The 20,905-nt window shown below is 44.1% G+C and overlaps 1 protein-coding gene across 1 annotated transcript in view; it reads right to left on the reverse strand.

Moving 5' to 3' along the window:
• Positions 1 to 20,905, reverse strand: part of DECR1 (2,4-dienoyl-CoA reductase 1) — a 45,033-nt gene that overhangs the window by 16,557 nt on the left and 7,571 nt on the right. Inside the window, exons 2-4 of the mRNA XM_069959909.1 lie at positions 12,306 to 12,511; positions 9,090 to 9,147; positions 7,921 to 8,007 (exon numbers count right to left, since the gene is read on the reverse strand). Coding sequence (XP_069816010.1) covers positions 7,921 to 8,007; positions 9,090 to 9,147; positions 12,306 to 12,511 — 351 coding nt within the window. The remainder of the gene's footprint in view (positions 1 to 7,920; positions 8,008 to 9,089; positions 9,148 to 12,305; positions 12,512 to 20,905) is intronic.

The following is a 20,905-nucleotide window of genomic DNA, read 5'->3' on the forward strand; positions in this document are numbered from 1 at the left end:
CTCAGACCTTTTGCAGATACACCTAGCTGACGTTGGATCATCATAGCTTCCTATCCTGATCTACATTCAGTTTATTAGTACTGCAGGAGGTGTTGTACCCTTATGGTCATCTCAAAAAATAGGTTGCTGAAAAATCTGCATCAAATCATACAGAATTAGAACCATATAACATTGTTGGCAGAAAAAAAAAGCCCCAGCTCCCCCAAATAACCTCTCACTGAGTCCCCTTGTTCTTGTGTCCAGATTACTAAAAAGACTTCCCTCCTGAACCTTATTTAGTCCTGTAACATACTTAAAGGTTTCGATCATGTCCCCCCTTTCCCGTCTTTCCTCCAGACTATACAGATTCAAATCCTTAAGTCTTTCCTGATATGGTTTATGCCTCACACATCCAACATTTTTGTAGCCCTTCTTTGGACCCGTTCTATTTTATCAATATTCTTTATGTAAGTGAGGTCTCAGAACTGTACACAGTATTCCAGATGTGATGTCACCAGAGCTCTATACAGGGGGATCACAATCTCCCTCTTCCTACTAGTTATACCTCTAGCTATACAGTCCAGCATACAATCTGCTTTCCCCACCGCCTGGTTACACTGGTGGCTCATTTTATGGCTGTCAGAATACACTGCCCCTAAATCCTTCTCTTCTGAAGTCTATGCAAATACAAAACTCCTGATATGATATTCGGATAGAGGATCCCTCCTCCCCAAGTACATTACAGTAATACCTCAGTTTTCAAACGCTTTGGAACTCAAACTGCTTGGTATTCGAACGAAAATTTACCCAGAAGTAGTGTTTGGAATTCGAACTTTGCTCGGTTTTCGAACGTTTTTGCGAGCGTGGACGGTGGGTTGTACCTGGCGAGTTAAGCAGTGGTGAGGCTTCACATACAGTACAGTGCTGTATAAGACTTCTGGAGTGCATATACAGTGCAGTAGTAGCACAGGCAGTGCACCACCATCTCCCATACATTACAGTGCTTGGATGGGGGGGACGCTATACAGTAAAGGATGGGTGAGGAGTTGGTGACTACTGTACTATAATTGCTGGTTCTGATGAACATTTCTTATGTTTAATGTCCTGTACAGTATAGTGCTGTTCTGTCCTGTACTGTAGGGATTATACTGAGCACTTATCAGTGTAATAAATAAGTATTGGAGGTAATTATTGGTGGCCGCTGGAACCAATTTATCACATTTACATTATTTCCTATGGGAAGACACTGCTCGCTTCTCAAACTGCCTTCCGGAACCAATTAAGTTCGAGAACCGAGGTACCACTGTATTTTTCATTTGGAAACATTGAACTGCAGTTTCTATTGTTTGGACCACTTATCTAGTAAAGCTAAACTATTTTCTATATTACTGACACCTCCAGGAATATCAACTCTATTGCACACTTTTGTTTCATAAGCAGACAAACCTTACCTACCAAACCTTCTCCTATGTTACTATCCTTACCTACCAAACCTTCTCCTATATCACTATCCTTACCTACCAAACCTTCTCCTATGTTACTATCCTTACCTACCAAACCTTCTCCTATGTCACTATCCTTACCTACCAAACCTTCTCCTATGTCACCAACCTTACCTACCAAACCTTCTCCTATGTCACTATCCTTACCTAACAAACCTTCCCCTATGTCACTATCCTTACCTACCAAACCTTCTCCTATATCACTATCCTTACCTACCAAACCTTCTCCTATGTCACCAACCTTACCTACCAAACCACCTCCTATGTCCCTATCCTTACCTACCAAACCTTTTCCTATGTCACTATCCTTACCTACCAAACCTTCTCCTATGTCAATAACCTTACCTACCAAACCTTCTCCTATGTCACCAACCTTATCTACCAAACCTTCTCCTATGTCACCAACCTTACCTACCAAACCTTCTCCTATGTCACTATCCTTACCTACCAAACCACCTCCTAGGTCACTATCCTTACCTACCAAACCACCTCCTATGACACTATCCTTACCTACCAAACATTCTCCTATGTCACTATCCTTACCTACCAAACATTCTCCTATGTCACTATCCATACCTAACAACCCTTCTCCTATGTCACCAACCTTACCTACCAAACCTTCTCCTATGTCACCAACCTTACCTACCAAACCACCTCCTATGTCACTATCCTTACCTACCAAACCACCTCCTATATCACTATCCTTACCTACCAAACCTTCTCCTATGTTACTATCCTTACCTACCAAACCTTCCCCTATGTCACTATCCATACCTAAAAACCCTTCTCCTATGTCACCAACCTTACCTACCAAACCTTCTCCTATGTCCCTATCCTTACCTACCAAACCTTCTCCTATGTCACTATCCTTACCTACCAAACCTTCTCCTATATCACTATCCCACCAAGGGCAACATCTGCAAAGAGTTTGTATGTTCTCTCTGTGTTTGCGTGGGTTTCCTCCGGGTACTTCGTTTTCCTCCCCCACCCAAAAACATACAGGTAGGTGAAGCGCTGCGGAATCTGTGTGTGCTATACAAATAAATAAATAAATATATATACTTACCTACCAAACCTTCTCCTATGTTTCTTACATTTATTTGCAGATTTTAAAACTGGTGTAGATGATGATGCAGATTTTAATTTCTCCATTGATTTCAATAGGGAAAATATGTGAAGGGAAAATATGTGAAGGGAAAAAAGTCCACAACATAAATTGACATGCTGTGGGTTTAAAAGTCTGACCACATGTCGGCACATATACTTTCCTGGTGGTGTAACTTACAAATCTGAAAATATTCAATGTAAAAATCTTTACTACAAAAGGTGCATTAAATTTTCTGTGCGTTTAGACTCAAATTTAGGAGTTTACATTAGGATTTGTGTCATCCTGGTTGCTGACAATGAGCCAGAGCCCTGACCTGAACCCAACTGAATCCCTCTGGAGAGATGTGATAAGTGTCCCCCAATGGTCACCATCCAACCTGCAGAACCAGAGAGGATATGCAGAGGAGAATGGCAGAAAATCTCTAAATCCAGGAGTGCAAACCTTATGGAATGATACCAAAGAAGACTGGAATCACTGCCAAAGGGGCAAGTAAGTATGGAGTAAGTATGTAAGCATGGAGCAAAGGTTCTGAATAGTTATCCTTTCCTTTTCAATAAATCAAAGATAATTTTTTTATTTTTTACTATAAAATGAGTGTCACCCACAATACAATAAAAAAAAAAATGGATAAAAGAAACCACGAGCCAACATGCAGGATTTGTTCAATAATGTCATGATAGCATTAAACTGAACTGTATAATGTGCATAAATTGGTGAAAATTGTTCTTTGAAGAGATTCTATGACATGAACCAGTTCTCAGAAGACTTTGCTTACCTCCTGTGATCGGGCAGGTGCTGAACAGTGATCAAGCAAATGGGAAATTTGCAAAGAAAATACAGAATATTATTTTTCACCGTTTCAAGTCACTGGAGCTGCAGTGCTGGATGACTGACTAAGCAGAGCTGGCTGTACCAACACAGCAGAGCTTTCCCAACTATTCTGCAAGACAGCCTTAAAATAATCCTCCAGTGCAACCAGGTGGTAGGGGAAGCAAATGGTATGCTGGGCTGTATAGCTAGAGGTATAACCAGTAGGAAGAGGGAGATTGTGATCCCACTGTATAGAGCTCCAGTGGCATCACATCTGCAAAACAGATACTGGATATTGATAAGATAGAAAGGGTGCAAAGACAGGCTACAAAATGGTGGAGGGTTTGAGGCATAAAACATATCAGGAAAGACTTAAAGGGGTTGGCCACTTTATAGTAAAATTGCTTGTACAGTATTAGTAAGTGTACTCACTATATATACTGGAAGCAGCTCCCTGTGTACCTCATAGAGCTAAAAACAGACTTCCCTCTTCCAGGCTGTGCTGCCCTGCTCTGTAGTGAGTCTGTCCATAAGATGGCCGACATGGAGGAGCATGTGACCATGCCCCAACCTCTGTGTCCTCCATAGGCATATACAGGCTCACTGGTGGACACTGGGGGGCGCGGCATGGTTACATGCTCCTCCATTGCAGCAATCTAATGGACCAAATCACCACAGAGCAGCACAGTCTGGAGGAGGGGAGTCTGATTTTAGCTCTATAAGGTACACAGGGAGCAGCTGTCAGTATATACAGTGGGTACAGTTACTAATACTGTACACTGACCTATTTTACTGTAAAGACTAAATAAGGTTCAGGAGGAAAGAGGTTTTTGAAAAAAAAAACTACTGAACTCAAGAACAAGAGGACACGGTGAGAGGTTAGTTGGGGGAAAGATCAGAAGCAACATGAGAAAACATTACTTTACTGAAAGAGTAGTAGATACTTGGAAAAAACTTACAGCAGATGTGGTTGGTAAATCTACAATAACTGAATGTAAACCTGCCTGAGATAAACATACATCTATCCTAAGATAATAAGAAGGGAAATACTGAAAGGGCAGACTAGATGGACTAGGTGGTCTTTTTCTGCCGACAATCTTCTATTTATGCAATGTGAGAAGGTCATGTGATCTCTGTCTCCTGAGGGAGGGGCAGGAGACAGAGTGGATTGCAGGGAGGCCAGTTTTCTTCACTTTCTGGATGTCAATCAACTACCAGTGCAGCAGAACCGCACAGACATGGCAATACATCGTATAGAGACACCTATATTACTTTTTAATATAAAATCCCTATCCGGAGTTCCCCTTTACCTGAATTCTAAAGGGGAACTCTGGATAGAAATTATAAACCCACAGATCTTAGGAAAGGAAGGGTGTATCAAGAAACATCTATAAAGATGTGTAATCAGGGCACCATATGCTATTAAATGATTGCAACATCTTTTTTTTTGGGGGGGGGGGTTGACTACACATCCTCTTTAATGCATCAAAATCCCTACAAAATTGTGTCAAATAGGTGTATAACCTTTAAAACATTTCTTGGAAACTGCATACCAAATCACAAGTAACTAAAACAATTTTATTTTCCCTAAGACTGTAAGGAAACAAGAAGGTTATTATTTGGATGTTATAGCAGCTGGGGAGTAATCTGCTTTTTAGCTCAGTTCTATAAGTGGGTAGAGCTGTTATCTGTTGCTACAGTGCCTATAGAGTCTCTCTGGTAGTCTGAGACACACCCCCTGTCTTATCATTGGTTGAGGCTGCTGCTTTATCCCACCTTCCTGCAGCTCAGCCTCCCCTGATTGGCTGATGTATATAAACACCATCCCAAGCTTTGTAGGAAATCAGAGTATGGAGAGATGGTTTCTATTACAGGAAAGGTAGAATAATTATAATCTACAGAAAAGATTATCAGGTCATTGCCGCACATATACTGAGGGGAATGAACCGTGTAAAATGAAGCCTTAAGAGTTACTTTATTCACTCTACTATTGACTTTAAGGGATATGTGAACACAGATATTGGAGCCTATTGTTGCAGTACATTAACATTATTATAATATTTTAGTCAAATTAAATTAGAACATAACTACCCAAACACACACACGCGCCATATTTAATAGAAATTACTCTAGGCGTGAAACGAGTCGGTGCTTCAAATGAAGACCGGTCATCGGGTCACATTGTGAGCAGGAGACAGCAGCAATCCGCAATAGATCAGAGCCGTTTAGCCCGGCTTCTTCCCTAAATAGCTCATCACACTTCAAAGAGAATAGAAAAATCCTCTTAATGACAGAGCCGGCCATTTGCTTTCATCAGTCACCCAGGCGAGTCACTAATAGGGCAATGTAAATGCTGCGGGTGCTGTCATACAGGGTTATATTGAAAGAAGAGGCCATTTCAGGGAGACGCGAGCAGAACGGAGACCAGGGAGTGAGAGGAGAGATCTGCCATCAATTCAGCTCCAGCGGGTGATAAAGTGACTGCATGAATTCAGAGGGACAGCATGCGGAGACCACATAAATGAACTAACGCGGGGCCTGGTAGTCTTCATGGACTAAAACAATAAAAAGGGGAAGAAACCACAGTGTGTAGAACTACTAGTTCCAGCAAATTCAACCACAGCATAAGACTGCAAAGCAGAGAGTAATTTTTGCATTGTCAGTCAGTGCCTGGCAGTATATATTACCTGGGAGCCAAATGCCAACCCTGCCAGCTCATACTGGGCAAGAGCCATTCCAAGTCTATATGTAGCCCAAACCAGCAGTAAAATTCCTGCTGCACATTAAACATTTCTCCTTTCATTGAGCCGAAAATGCTCAGAACGCATCAAAAACATGATTTTTAAAATAATAACTTTTTTTTTTACAGGAGTTCTCTCAATTAAAAGTAATCCTCTATCCGTAGGATTTAGGATAATGAAACGTCTCCTAGAATTAAAGAATGAATGGAGTGCACTGTGCAACGTTCAGAGGCCCAATATAGAATAAATTATTACTTTTTTATTTTTTTTTAAGTGTCTTTGTACCCACAATCTGCCCCCCCCCCCCCCCCAAAAAAAAAAAAACACTTGTACCTTCGGATAGCTGTCCTGGGGTCCGTTCGGCAGGTGATGCAGTTATTGTCCTAAAAAATACTTTTAAACTTACAGCCCTGTGTCAAATTGGTGTGACTTAGAGTGTCTATGCCCTAGGCCTTCACCATTAGGAACACCCCAGGCAGCATTTCTTCTATTCATCACTTGTCTGAACACTGCACATGTGCTGGATAGTTAAGGCCCATGTGCAGTGTTCAGACAAGGGATGATTAGAAGAGATCCCACCCAGAAGGCGGGGAGAAGGGATGGAGAGGCGGTGCAGGCCTAGGGCACACACACTCTAGGTCACGCCAATTTGAAACAGGGCTGCAAGTTTAAAAGTTGTTTTTAGGACAATAACTGCATCACCTGCCAGACAGAACTTGGATTAAAAACAGCTATCCGACGGTACAAGTGGTTTGGGGAAGGGGGCAGATTGTGGGTACAGAGTCGCTTTAAAAAAAAAAAAAAAAAAAAGTAATAATAATTTATTCTATATGGGGCCTCTGAAGGTTGCACGGTGCACTCCATTCATTCTTTCATTCTGGGGGACATTTCATTATCCTAAATCCTTTGGATAGAAGATAACTTTGAATTAAGAGAACGCCTTAAAAAAAAGTATTACTTTAAATTCCATATTGTTTTTGATGCATTCTGAGCATTTTTGAAATGTTTATTATGCAGCAGGAATTTTACTGCTGGTTTGGGCTACATGTACATAAGTTTAAAAGTTGTTTTTTAGGGCAATAACTGCATCACCTGCCAAATGGACCCCAGGACAGATCTTGGATTAAAAGCAGCTATCCGAAGGTACAAGTGGTTTGGGGGGCAGAGTGTGGGTACAGAGTCGCTTACCCGTACCCTTGATTCCGGAGCGCTGAACATTTGATAAGGAAGCATTGTCCATGCATGCATAGTACAAGGCAATTTTTTTCCTGTTCTCAGAGTTGGGTGGGGTCCAAGTGGTCTGACTCCCACCAATCATCCACTACTTACAGGAAAGCTCCTGCAGATGGAAGCTACTTTGCTTTTTTTTTTTTTTTTCAATGAGAATTGCCAGGCCTACTAGAATCCCCAGGCCAGTCTGGTGATCTCCCTAAGGAAACACACAGCTATATTTCCAGGAGCAAAGAGTTTGACACATTGAATTCCAATATTCCCAGTCCTATGTTCCTCCAATGGCAGACGACACTGTCCCCATACACACAAGATGACTTGATGGACCTTGCTGACATTTTTGGGACCGGCTGACTTTTATTAACTTTTATGAGCTTCAGTATGGTTTATGAACACGAAAAAAAAATGTCTTAACCGAAAACTCCAAAAAGTAACGGTATCACACCCCTGGGGGTTATCATCACAGTACTGGAAGGAATCTGGGTTTGAACAGAGAGGAATAAAAGGCAAAAAAGTTTCTGAACGATAGATGGTGATAAACTATACTCACACTTGGATGTCCTGCCACTTGTATCATTTCCGCCACACATTTCTTAATAGACTCTGGATCTCTCACATCGCACTGAAGAGCGTGAACCTGTAAGAGAGGAGAAGAAGGTAGAAAAATGTATATGATATGTCTGTATTTCCCAGTTTAGTCTCATCCCAGTTTAAACATTCCACAAAAGGTATACTTAACGTACATCACATTCTGATATAAAAGTGAGCTGAATAGACTTTAGCACATAGAACACAGGCTATAGGCCTATCTCCATTAGCGAGTTCCATGCACGAGCCAGAGATTTGCACTCCCGCATGGAACTCACTGGGCATTGGACGTATCCAGAGAAATCCAATCTTTCAGTGTCATCTGTTACTGCACTCTGATATGGAGATCTAACCATGGTGACTAGTAGCGTGCCTCCCTAGCACAAGCACTGTGCCGCTACCATCTGTTATCATCTTGTATAGGACCTATGACATACAGATATATAGGGGAATAAGCAGAGCTTGCTGTACTGACACATTATGGAAATGAAATAAGACATTGATGTCCTATTAATGGAGCTGAAAGACCTTGGTGCTGCCTACTCATTGGTCCTTCCCTACTATCATTACTATTAATTGTGAACAATTGAGCAGTGCCAATTACCTAGTTTATCACTGGATTATTACTATATATAGTTTGTGTACGTTGTTAGGATCAAAGCAACTTCCCAACCAGACACTGTGCACAGCTGACACAGGTTTTTATGGTGCTAAGTGGCAATTCTGTATTGCTAGTATGTTCTGGGTTATAGAAGCAATAACAAATATAATACAACCCGCTGCCTTTATACTGCAAGATGCAAGTAAATGTAAAACTGGAGATGAAGTGTGAACAATCAGATGGAGGGGTGGTGGTGGTGGCGGGGAGGAGAGATTCACATGTTCGTAAATTATCTCATTACATAATATAGGCTGAACAATTATGTCACTTTCTATTTGTTTCTATTGTTAAATAATCAATAATCATTTTGACCTATAATAAAAATTGGATAAAAAATAAAAATGTACATGTATATAGTAATAAACACAGTGCATGAATACATACAGTAATGACATCGCAAGATAAGGATACCACTGTCTCTATACAGAGCACAGCATAACGAGTGGTAAAGAGTATTATTTAAAAATTACCTTGTTTCCAGTTTCTGATGAGATTTCGGCCGCGGTTGCTTTCAAAACATCTAATTTCCTGAAAACAGAAAAATAATCTGAAGTGGTCAATAAAAAAAGAGATTCCGACTGAAACTGAAAAAGTGACAAAACAGTAGAAAGTAAAAAGGTATAAAGGGCACACGTGGGGGGGGGGGGGCTTTTTACTTAAATAGGTACTCCGGCCTATTTTTTTTTCTATTTTACCGCACTTATATAGAAAAGATATTTGTGTAATTATTAATGGGGTAAAATTAGAAAGATCATTTTAACACTAGTTGCTAGGCAAATAAATCTTTTCTGAAGGTCAGTAAGTCCACAGTGAATCCAAATCTATACTGTTTTCTCTTATTCATTTTTTTAAAAATTTTTATCATTCTTTAGTTGATTTTTTGGGATCCAGGGGGTGGGATAATAATAAGGTTAAGACACAATATAGCGTGGACCTATCTGCACGCAGCAATATCTATTATGTTCTTGCAGTTTAGATATTTTAAAAATGTAAAGCGGGAGGATGATTTAATTTATTTTTTTTTATTTCAGGGCCTTTTTTAATATTTTTTTTTTATGTTAATTAAAAAAAACAATTATTACCTTCTAATCCACCCAGGAGACTTTAGTATGTGATCACTTATATAGTACACTGCTATACATATGTATTGTGGTGTACGGTCATGATGACAATCTGTCCTGCCTCTGGCAGAATGAAGAACAGTAAAGCTATGGCTGCCATGGAGGCCCACTGACTGCTATGAGAACCCATTGGTATCACACCATTGTATCACAGGAAAGAAGGAAGGCAGAGAACTAGAGATGAGCGAACCGGGTTTGGGTTTGAGTCCATCCGAACCCGAACGTTCGGTATTTGATTAGCGGGGGCTGCTGAACTTGGATAAAGCTCTAAGGTTGTCTGGAAAACATGGATACAGCCAATGACTATATTCATGTTTTCCACATAGCCTTAGGGCTTTATCCAAACCAAACCAAAAGGGATTGGACTGCAGCTAGATCTAGTACCTAGATACCAGGATCACCATAGACAGTGCCAACTAGGTGATTGAATGAGTTGAGATGCTGGTCAATGACAACCGGATGCTAATGGTAGCCACCAGTTATGGGGCCTTGGCCATATGTCCCCTGTGCACATTAGATGTTTATGTACACTCAGTAAAGCAAAGGGGTTAAAATAAGAAAAAATAAGAAGGAAAAAAAAAAAACGGCCATGGCTGATGTCTGCACCAATATATTGGGGGAGATTTATCACAACTGGTGCTAAGATGAATCGCCCATTGAAAGCAGATTGCAGATCCTATTTTTCAGAGACTCTTTGGAAAATGAATGGTTTACTATGAGCAAAGGCACCACTTTGGCTTTGTACTAGTGCAATAAATCTCTCTCAGAGTTTGGATAGTGGATGCAGAATTCTCATACGACAAATAGGCAAGGATGGTTTTTCTTATTTTTAAAGGGTTTGCCTCAATTAAACAACCCCTTCCCATATATTCTTTCAGGGAAACTGGGAAACTATACAAGGTAAGTGCTCTAACATATCAAGCCAAATGATATATTACATGGCCAGCATGTAATGATATTTTCTCCCCTCTAGGGGGGTTCAGAAGCTAGATTATGGTGTATGGCAGGATGGTGGACAAACTTTAATAGAAAAGAGGGAGGTGTTGATAAGACGACCACATTAAGGCTATGTTCACACTACGTATGAGACCTGCCGTTCCGTGACCCGGGCCGAGTCACGGAACGGCCGGTCTTTGGCCGGATCATCTTGGCCGGTACTTAAGTACCGGCCGGATGATCGTTCCGGTCGCAGAGCTCTGATGCGGGCGCATCAGCTTGCGCCCGCATCAGAGCTTCCCATAGCACACAGCCTGAGCCGCTCGCTTCACTGTGTGAACTGACAGGTCTTTCTGCGGCCGGAATTCACTGAATTACGGCCGCAGAAAACTGACCTGTCAGTTTTGTTCCGGCGCCGCATGGGCTCCTGGCCGGAGCGTATACAATGTGTGTACTCTCCGGCCGGGATCCCATTCAACATAAGGCTATGTCACACAACGTAAAACTACGGCCGTAGTTCTGCGGAGAGAACTACGGCCGTAGTTTTACGTTGTGTGAACATAGCATAAGGGCTAAACACATCTTTGCACCAATTTCTTTTCGTGTCCATTTGATTAATATGAGGTAACATTACAAATTGAAGCAACTTTCTAAATAATTTTTATTAAAAATGTACTACTACTTTACTGCTATATCTCTGCTCTCCTTCTTCCTCCTCTCCGAGTTATAGAAAGCATCAGGGAGGGTGAGAGTGAAGAAGCATCCAAGTCATCAGGGAGGGCAGATCACACAGGCTGTATTGTATCAGAGCAGTAATAGGAGAAGACGACTGAGGCAGTCTGCAGGCAAAGGGATCACATAGGCTTTGTATAATTATAGAGATAAGGGAGAGCAACCCAACTGTGCAGGGGCGCAAGTGAAATCCTATACTCCTTACTATGCTCCTTACTCAGCGGTTGCAAAACTACAACTCCCATCACTGTCCGTAGTCCCAACTGACCAGGCATTATGGGAGTTGTAGATTTGCAACAGCTGGAGGACCAAGGTTCCCTAACCCTGCCGTACAGAATAAAAGGGGTTATCCAGTGCTACAAAAACATGGCCACTTCCTTTCAGAGACAACACGACTCTTGTCTCCAGTTCAAGTGTGATTTGCACTTAAGCTCCATTCACTTCAATGAAACGGAGCAGCCAAACCCCGCCCAAGCTGGAGACAAGAGATGGGGCTGTCCCTGGAGTGGCCAAGTGGCCATGTTTTTGTAGCGCTGGATAACCCCTGTAATATACATACATCCTTAACAAAAGGTAGGTGAGAATAGCTGCAGAACTATCATAAGATGCCCATAGAGAATGAATGGGGAGTCCGATGCTCCGTCATTCTCTATGGGCATCGGACTCATCTCTCAGTGCGCGCCGGGCTTCGGGCGCTGATATCTCCGTGACCCGACCGGCTCAGGAAGCGGGACCCGGCGGGATCACGTGAGTATAGGGGGATCTAACAGGGGGTCGGGAGCCTGTCACCCCGGCACGGGGGGTGACAGGTCCTCTTTAAGGTGGATGTGAGCAGACATTAACTATAGCCACAGAATGATATACAGGAGAAGAGACAGTCAACCTTAACAACCTCACCTGCTGGATATAACACATTCTGCTCCCAATCTGGAGAGCGCTGTGGTCATCCCTTTCCCCAGGCCTGTACCACCTCCTGTAATAAAGGCCACTTTCCCTTTGAATGTATCAGGAGGTAGCATCACATTCTGAATTGGAGGGTAGAACTTGGCCTGAGGGGCTTCCTTGTTCTCGCTTGATAAAGCTGGCGTTCCATGGCTGAAAACCTGGCGGCACAAACACACGGGGTGATTAGTAAGGAGCACGAACAAGAATCCCTGGCAGACGTGAAATAAAAGGAGCCTTAAAACTTCTTTACCATAAAGTGATTAACATTGTCTTAGAATTAATTTAAAGCGAACCTTGAGAGTGCGCCGTCTCATTGTCATTCCAAAAGAGTAAAGTTCTTTTTTTTTTCTATTTAAATTGCAATTGTATTTTTTTTTGTCTTTTTTTAAGCTATTTTGCGGCAGGGATTATAAATTGCAATGACTGACTCGGAAAACACAGCGAGCGGGAGAGTGGTATGTTTTATTTGACAACAATAGACTCCACCGCACACGTTCTTAGCCTGCCTTTCCACTTCAGTGCTAAAGTTTTCAGACTTTAATTCAGAATGTCGTTTTATTTTAATTGAAAATGTAAAGTAGACATTAAATCAAACAAGTTTATTCAAATAAGAGAATAACAGGAGCATTTAGCGAAAAAAGCTCAAGAGAGGACATTACCCGCATCCTCCACCAAAGTAGAATTTGCTAAAACTTTACATACTGTCATTTATTACACCAGGAAATGTCCCAGGTCTGTACAAGGGAATAAATCGTAAAACTAATCGGATGGGTTCCTGTGGGATTGGTTTTGTATCTGGCATGATCAGGTCTAAAAGCAAGATGGCTTACCAAACTAGACCGTGAAAAGGTTGCAAGGCATATTTTTTTTTTATCAGCTGGGAATGTTTTTCCGGTTAAATGAACTGATGTAGGGCTGTATTATTTTAGTTAAAAAAAAAAAAAAAAGAAAACTGCTACAAAAATAAGGGTCTCCATACTGTATACCTCCCTCCACCATGTAGTTCCTCCCCCATACACTGATTGGCCGGACGGGAGAGCAGGACGCCAGACCCGTGCAGCGAGGACAGGTAATGTATGCTTACAGCGGGGGAGCCGGGCGGGAGCAGAAGGGGTTAAGGGTGGTAGAATTACATACTCGCTGCGGTCGTTAAGACCGCAGCGAGTATATAGTGTGTGGGAGCTGCCAGGACCTGCCGGACTTGCAGCGAGAATCTCGCTGCGAGTCCGTTTGTGTGAATATACCCTAAAAGTCAGTTTTTTTTAAGCCAAAATACAAATGTACCATTAAAAAAAAAAAAAATTAACATTTTGCAATCAGTTTGCATCAGTCTGCTCATCATTTTTTTTTATAATTGTCTTTTTATTAAAGATTTTCAATATAAGACAACACAACAGAGTTAAGCAAAATGAAAAAAAGCTGACATAGTCATGGGCAGTAAGAATAACCAGGAAGTCCATGGGGAGAGTAAGGGAATATGACTAGCAAGCAATTAAAACAAAAACAATTTGCAAACACAAACCAAGCAGTTGCCAGGAGAAGGGTCCATAGAGGGCACGACCAAGGCAGGTAGGCACTGAGAGAGTGCAGGACCTGGTGGGCCGGACGGGTGTGGGTCAGGGGTGACCCAGTGATAGATAGCAGGGCATAAGGAACACCTTAGGCCCCTCAGGTAATGCAGTGTGAGGACAGACCCGGTTCCGGGGTAGGACTCGGATTAGAAGAGGAGAGAAAAAGAGGAGGCAGAGTAAGAGAGGGGCTAGTAGGAGGATCAGAGGGAAGGGGGGAAAGAGAAGGGTAAGAGGGGAGGGTTATCTCGGACGTCTGTCCCAGAACGCATCCCACGGCGCCCAGACCTCGTTGAATTTATCTACTGTGTTATTCAAGATGGCCGTAAGGGATTCCATACTGCGGACATCTCTAATCCTCGTCAGTAAATCCAGCGAGGACGGGGGGGGGAGGTACTCTTCCAATGAAGGGAAATAAGGCACTTCGCCGCCGTAAGAATGTGGAGGAGCATCTTGGCAGTGCTTGTCCCAATAGACCTCGGGGGGATATTAAAGAGGAAGTGTAGGGGGGTCAGTGGGACCTGTACCTCGAGAACCTCTCGTGTGGTGTTTTGCACCATCGCCCAATACGGGGCGATCAGGGGGCAGTCCCAGAATATGTGGAGTAGTGTCCCAGGGGCGGACAAGCACCGCCAGCAAGTGTTGGGGAAAGCGGGGTTAAATTTATGGAGGAGGTGAGGGGTGTGGTACCATCGCATGAGTAGTTTGTACTGAGCCTCCTTGTATTGTGTGCATAAGGAAGAAGTGGCCGCTTTACGCCACACTACCTGCCACGTAGATGGCGTGATCGTAAGGCCTAGGTCCCGCTCCCATTTGCGCATATAACCATGTCCCGAGGGGTCTGCCGGAAAGAGCAGATGGTAAAGGTCTGAAATCAGCCCCTTGGAGGATGCACCTCTCAAACAACAGAGCTCAAATTGGTTAGGGCGAGGGCAGGTCAATGAGCCCAAACGGGAGCGGAAGAGGTCACGGATCTGTAAGTAAGAGAAGTAAGCACGCGGAGTCAAACCATATTTCTCTTGCAAGGCTAAGAAGTCCGGGAATTTCCCGGAGACCGGGTTGACTAGGTCATAGAACCTAAACAGACCCGCAGCGGACCAGGGTTGAGTCATAGAGGAGGTGACACTGACAGGGAAGTCGGGGGTGAAGAGGAAGGGTTAGAGCGGGGAAGAGTGGGCAGAGAGATCATATTTAGAACGACACTGGGACCAAATTGATATGAGAAAGGCCATGGTGGCTAGAAGCGCCGAGTCTGGCAAGACACGTCGTGGTGCCCAGAGGAGGGCGCAAGGATGAATAGGGGCTATCCAGAGCTTCTCAATTTCCACAAATCAAAAAAAAAGAACAGTGCAATGTAAAAAAAACAAATAAACCCCCAAAGAGGGATCCCAAAAGGGGTAGGGTAGAAGGGGAGAGGTGGGTAGGGTAGGGAGGGGGGATGGAGGCGGGGAGGGGGGGACTGGGTAGGGTTCAGCTTAAGAACTGACCATGATGCAGAAGGAGGGGGGAGGGGGTTGGGAGGAAGGGAGGAAAGAGGGAATAGGGTAAGGCACAAACTAAAGAAGAGGGAACAACATAGGACAACACAAGCAGCCCTGTAGGCAACCACAAATAATGTAACAGTCATGGACCCAGATAAATGGACCCTGGGAAGAAAGGTGGAAGCTCCTAAGGAGTCACCTCCCTGCAGTTCCATTTAAGGTCTCCCATCAGTCAGGCTGGATCGAGGCGGGAGGGGGCAGAGCTACGGGTCTTCTTCCCCCTGTGTCGAGCCGGAGTCCAGACACGTGGCAGCGGGGGGGGGGGGGGGGGGGGGGGGGGGGGGGGGGGGGGGCGGAGTGAGCTGGTCCCAATCTGGGAGCGATGGGGGTGAGATCTGGAGGGCATCGCAGAATTTAGGGAGGTCCTCAGGAGAGGAGAGGGTTGCAGAGCGACCGTCCTTTCTGGCCGTGAGGGAAAAAGGGAAACCCCAGCGATATAGAATCCCGTTGTTTCTCAGAGTGTCCAGAAGGGGGCGCAGGAGGCGCCGTTACAAAAGAGTAATGCGGGAGAGGTCCGGGTAGAGCTGAACTTCACATCCCTCAAAGACAATAATGCGCGACAGTCGCGCTTTGCGCATAATGTCCTCCTTTGTCATGAAATCCGTAACACAGCAAATAATATCACGGGGAGTGGCAGAGCTTCCCTTTGGGCGCAGAGCCCTATGCGCACAATCCAGTTTCAGGGGGGACTCTGCTGGGAGACCCAGAATTTGGTTAAACAACTTTTGGAGGGTAACATGTAGGTCCTCGGTTCCAGACGCCTCGGGGTAACCCCGCACCCTGATGTTGTGGCGGCGGCCACGGTTGTCAAGGTCCTCCAACTGTCGGTGCATTTCTCTAATAGCTTGTGTCTGAGCCTCAGAGGTGTTGCGGAGGTTAGATGTCAGTGCTCTGGTTTGCTCGTGATCAGTTTCAAGCAATTCCACACGGTCAGTAATGGCCTTAATATAATTCCTCACAGCAGCAATTTCTGCCCTACAGGCAGAGCTGACCTCGGATATCAGAGACTGGAAGTCCTGCTTAGTGGGCAGATTTTTCAGATATTGTGCCCAAGGGGCAGAGGCATCATGCGGGGGGGCAGGGTAATCTTCCATGGAGGAGTGAGAGGAGGGGGAAGACCAGGGGCCACCTGGGGTCTGCAAGATGGCGGGCGTCAATGTAAAGTCAGCAGGGGACAAGTGAGGTGAGGATGCAGGGGCGACAGGTGGAGGGCCCGGCTGGTGCTGAGCTGTGGCACTTTGTATGGCAGCCCTCTCCTTGGATGCCTGCCTGCGGGTAAAAGGCCGTTGCTCCAGCGGCGGGTACTGCGCCTCATAGTCAGAGCACGTGGGGCCGGGGGAGAAGGAAATGGTGGACTCACCCCTGACGTCGTGCAGGCTGTCACCCTGCCGCACGCGGCAGGCGGAGGTAGCGGGAGCAGTGCGGTCCCGAGGATTTGCGGGGTCCTGTAGTGGCTGCTGGCCGGCGGGAGCATCCGCATCAGACCTCGCTGATGTCACAGGCAGGTCAGGCGCCATGTTGGGACGCGGCGCGGCGGGTGAAGACTCCGGAGCCAGGAACCGGAGGAGCGTCGGTTGCGCCGAACGGCTTGCCCGGGAGGTAGGGAGAGTCTTGGGGGGCTTCTGGTGTCGCCTGTTCCCCATAAGAGAGCGGGGGCCAGGGTGCTGCAGGCGTGTGAAGACAGGCGGCCCGGGAGCTCAGAGGAGACACGTCTTCACTCCATGAGCTTCAGGCCACGCCCCCCCCTCTCATCATTTTATGCTCATCCGTTTAATTAATATAGATGGATCCGTTAGAAAAAAAGAAAAACACTGATGTGAACGTAGCCTAAGGATATAAGGCCTAGTATATGGATGGGACTGACAGGGACAGCCATGGATGGGAAAAGAATGAAAGAAAAAAAGGTTTCTCAGGAAGACAGACCCTGCCTGTACTCTATCTAGGTATACAGACATTATCTAGGGGTGTCCCCCATTCTTGACCACCCTCTTGGGGAGGAGCCTACATTGGTTGGTTGATGGCGACCCCATTGGCCACTGTTTGCAGCAACATTTATCTCCTTCCAAAGTGTCAATAGGCCAAAGAGTCAATTTTGAAGCCATTAAAAGGTGTTGTCCCAAAAACAACACTAAGGCTGGGTTCACACACAGTATATTTCAGACAGTATTTGGTCCTCATGTCAGGTCCTCATAGCAACCAAAACCAGGAGTGAATTGAAAGCACAGAAAGGCTATGTTCACATAATGTTGTAATTGAGTGGATGGCCGCCATATAATGGCAAATATTTGCTGTTATTTTAAAACAACGGCTGTTATATTGAAATAATGGCCGATATTTACTGTTATATGGCAGCCATCCACTCAATTTCACCATTGTGTGAACAGAGCCTTTCTGTGTTTTTAATCCACTCCCGGTTTTGGTTGCTATGAGGACCTGACATGAGGACCAAATATTGCCTGAAATATACTGTGTGTGAACTCAGCCTCAAAGTGTATGATCATTGAAGGGATGACTTCAAACCATAGCAAAGAGTTCCAATCTCCCATAGGAATGGTCATATTTGCACTCTGACATTCTATGCACTGTCTATGGGACTACTGGAGACAGTAGAGCACTGTACTTAGTTTGCAGTCCTATAGACAGTCCCTAGGCTACATCCAACTTCTTCTGCCACCGTTAAGCACATGCCGATCGATTGGACTCTACCATGCTCAAGTTTTGCTCATCTCTAGTTCTAGCAACCAACCTTTCGGGATCAGTAAATAATTTGTTGGGGTCATCACAAATCTTTTAGCATAAAGGGCTCATGGGCATAGACATGTGTAATCTCCACTGAATATACAGAATAGCCTATATAAATCTTAGGCTCCAACAGATGACACTCAACACTTCACTCCTTACTACCTGGAACAGCCTCCTGTACACCAGAGGCCCTATATACGCACAGGCCCCTTGTATGTTACACGTACCCTACAGAGAGATTAGAAGTCCCATTACAGGTCATATAGCATTGTCACATCCTGACAGCCAGCAATGTGAGTGATCAAAGACAGATCTCATAAACCATTCTGCCGTATCACTTACAAGTGCGGTGCCCTCTGTGCTCGGGAATTAAAAGCCATTACATGTTCTTTCCCCCCAAATAATGAAGGAAAATGTCAAGGCCAGAGCTAAAAGTGCTCACATATGGAACCACAGATGTCATATCGGAAGAAGAGGACACGACGAGGACATCGGATACACTCGATAGAAAAGGTCACCCGTGTTCTGCCGGTTATTCATTTCCAGCAACATCTGGGTTTATTAAAAATCAGCTCATTAATGAAATAAAAAAAAAGGTACAATGTAGAAATAGTCTTCAGTCATCACCTTCAATGTCTCCAGAAGGAAAAAACACATTGACTTCTGCATGATGAAATTTCTGCAGTCATTGTAAAACTGCACCTTTATGGGGACGTATATGTGACCAACAGTAACCCAGGCCTCACTGGCTGAGAGAAGGCAAAAAACGTTAGAGTACTTCCTAAAAACGAACATTTGGAGGGTCTGGATCACCCAGAAAAGCCATAATCCCAGGGCATATGTTTCTATTGTATGGAGAAATGCTGGATGGAGAAAGGATTTACTCTATAAGGGTATGGCTACCTGACAATTCCTGGTCATGCAACTCATCACTAAAACACAAGACTCTGCAGTGGTTAAAAAGTGGTTAATTTTCATAGGAGCCATGGTTTAAGTGACAATGGTTCCTGATTGCTTGACCGGGAATAACTATAGCACTAGCCTACAAGATTACATACTGAGTAAAGTATATGCAAAGCAGCTCTCTGATGCCACCCTTTGGAGGTAGCTTTCCATTTAAGTCAGTGTAAAACTCCTTCGAGAATCCTAAGGGCCTGTTTACACCGAGCAAAGGCGGAATTTCAAGCAGAGCCGCAAATGCCCCTTGAAATTCCGCCTGTCCCATGAGATTTCTTGCGCCCCTCTGCTCAAAGAATTGACATGGGATTTCATCCGCTCAAAGAATTGAAATGCCAAATCTTTGAGTGGAGGTGCATGAGAAATCCCATTGAAGCAATGGGACAGATGGAATTTCATGCGGCATCCACGGCGCAGGCTCCGCTTGATATTTCACCTCTTTTGCTCAGTATGAACAGGCCCTTGGGACATACCCGGGGATTTAAAGACACCACACTCCCCAAGAGAGGAAGTAACCCATGTAGACAACTAGTTTCAGGGCTGTCACCCCTGATCAGTACACAGCAGGGTGCTGGCTGGCTGCAGAGAGGCCTATCTTTGTGAAATCAAAGGTGAGTGCCATAAAGACAAGCAGAGACTTAGGGGCAAACAATCGCAAACAAGATTGTTTATCGCTAACCTGAAATTGTTGCCCATATTACACAGAACAATAGTCGTTAGTTACGATTGTTACTACATCTGATCCCAGTAAATGAAGGAACGATGTGGAATTACACTGGACGATTAGAGAACGAATGCGGATTTACAGAGAACACTAGAGAATACGCGTACAGATTAAGTGGATTCCACCACGCAGCCACCGCTTGAAGTACCACCCATCCCATAGACTCAATGATATTTGCAGGCGAATTCAAAGAATTGACATGTCTATGTCATATCATTGAGTCTATGGGACGGGCGGAAATTCAAGCGTCGGAATCCACTTGATGTCTCCGCGTATATTCCGCAGTGTGCACATACCCATACAGAGAACGAATGTGGAATTACAGCGAACAATTAGCGACCGATTAACAATGATTTTGATATCAGCACCAAACGAACAATGAACAATTTCTCGTTGGTCGTTTGACCATTGCCTGCATTTACACGAAACGATTATCGCTTAATTTCAAACGATATAACGATAATTCACAGGATAATCGTCCCCTTAGAATTCATGCTCTATTGGGAATTCTTGGAAGAATGATATACAAAGCAGCTTTTTGAATACATAAAAATATCATGGTGTCTCGTAAACTGGTTAGTTTGTACAAATATACAAATGGACAGTATAGTAATCTGCCTGGTGATCTTATTATATCTAGACACGTAATCATGACAAGGGGAAATTCACCATATCTATAGAAAAGAGGGAATGGTTTCCGCTAGTACGGCGCACTTGACATCTGCTATGTAGAGGTTTTTACCTTCTTCTGGATCAACACAACATGGCAACATGTTGAATTTGATAAAAGTAAAAAAAAAAAAAAAAAACACAAAGACCATCAATTGTGTAAATATGAGACCATGTAAAATACGCCAGCAACATCAGTTGAAGATTAGCGAATGCAATGAATAAAAGGTTTGTGAACTGCTAATACACATAATACTATTCAGAGCTTCCATCTCTTTAATGAGAAAAGGCTGCGTCATACGGAGCAATTACACAATGTATAGAGAACAGTGCCCGGGCTGAGGATGCCAA

Source organism: Dendropsophus ebraccatus, chromosome 2, assembly GCF_027789765.1.
Source record: "Dendropsophus ebraccatus isolate aDenEbr1 chromosome 2, aDenEbr1.pat, whole genome shotgun sequence".
NCBI lineage: Eukaryota > Metazoa > Chordata > Amphibia > Anura > Hylidae > Dendropsophus > Dendropsophus ebraccatus.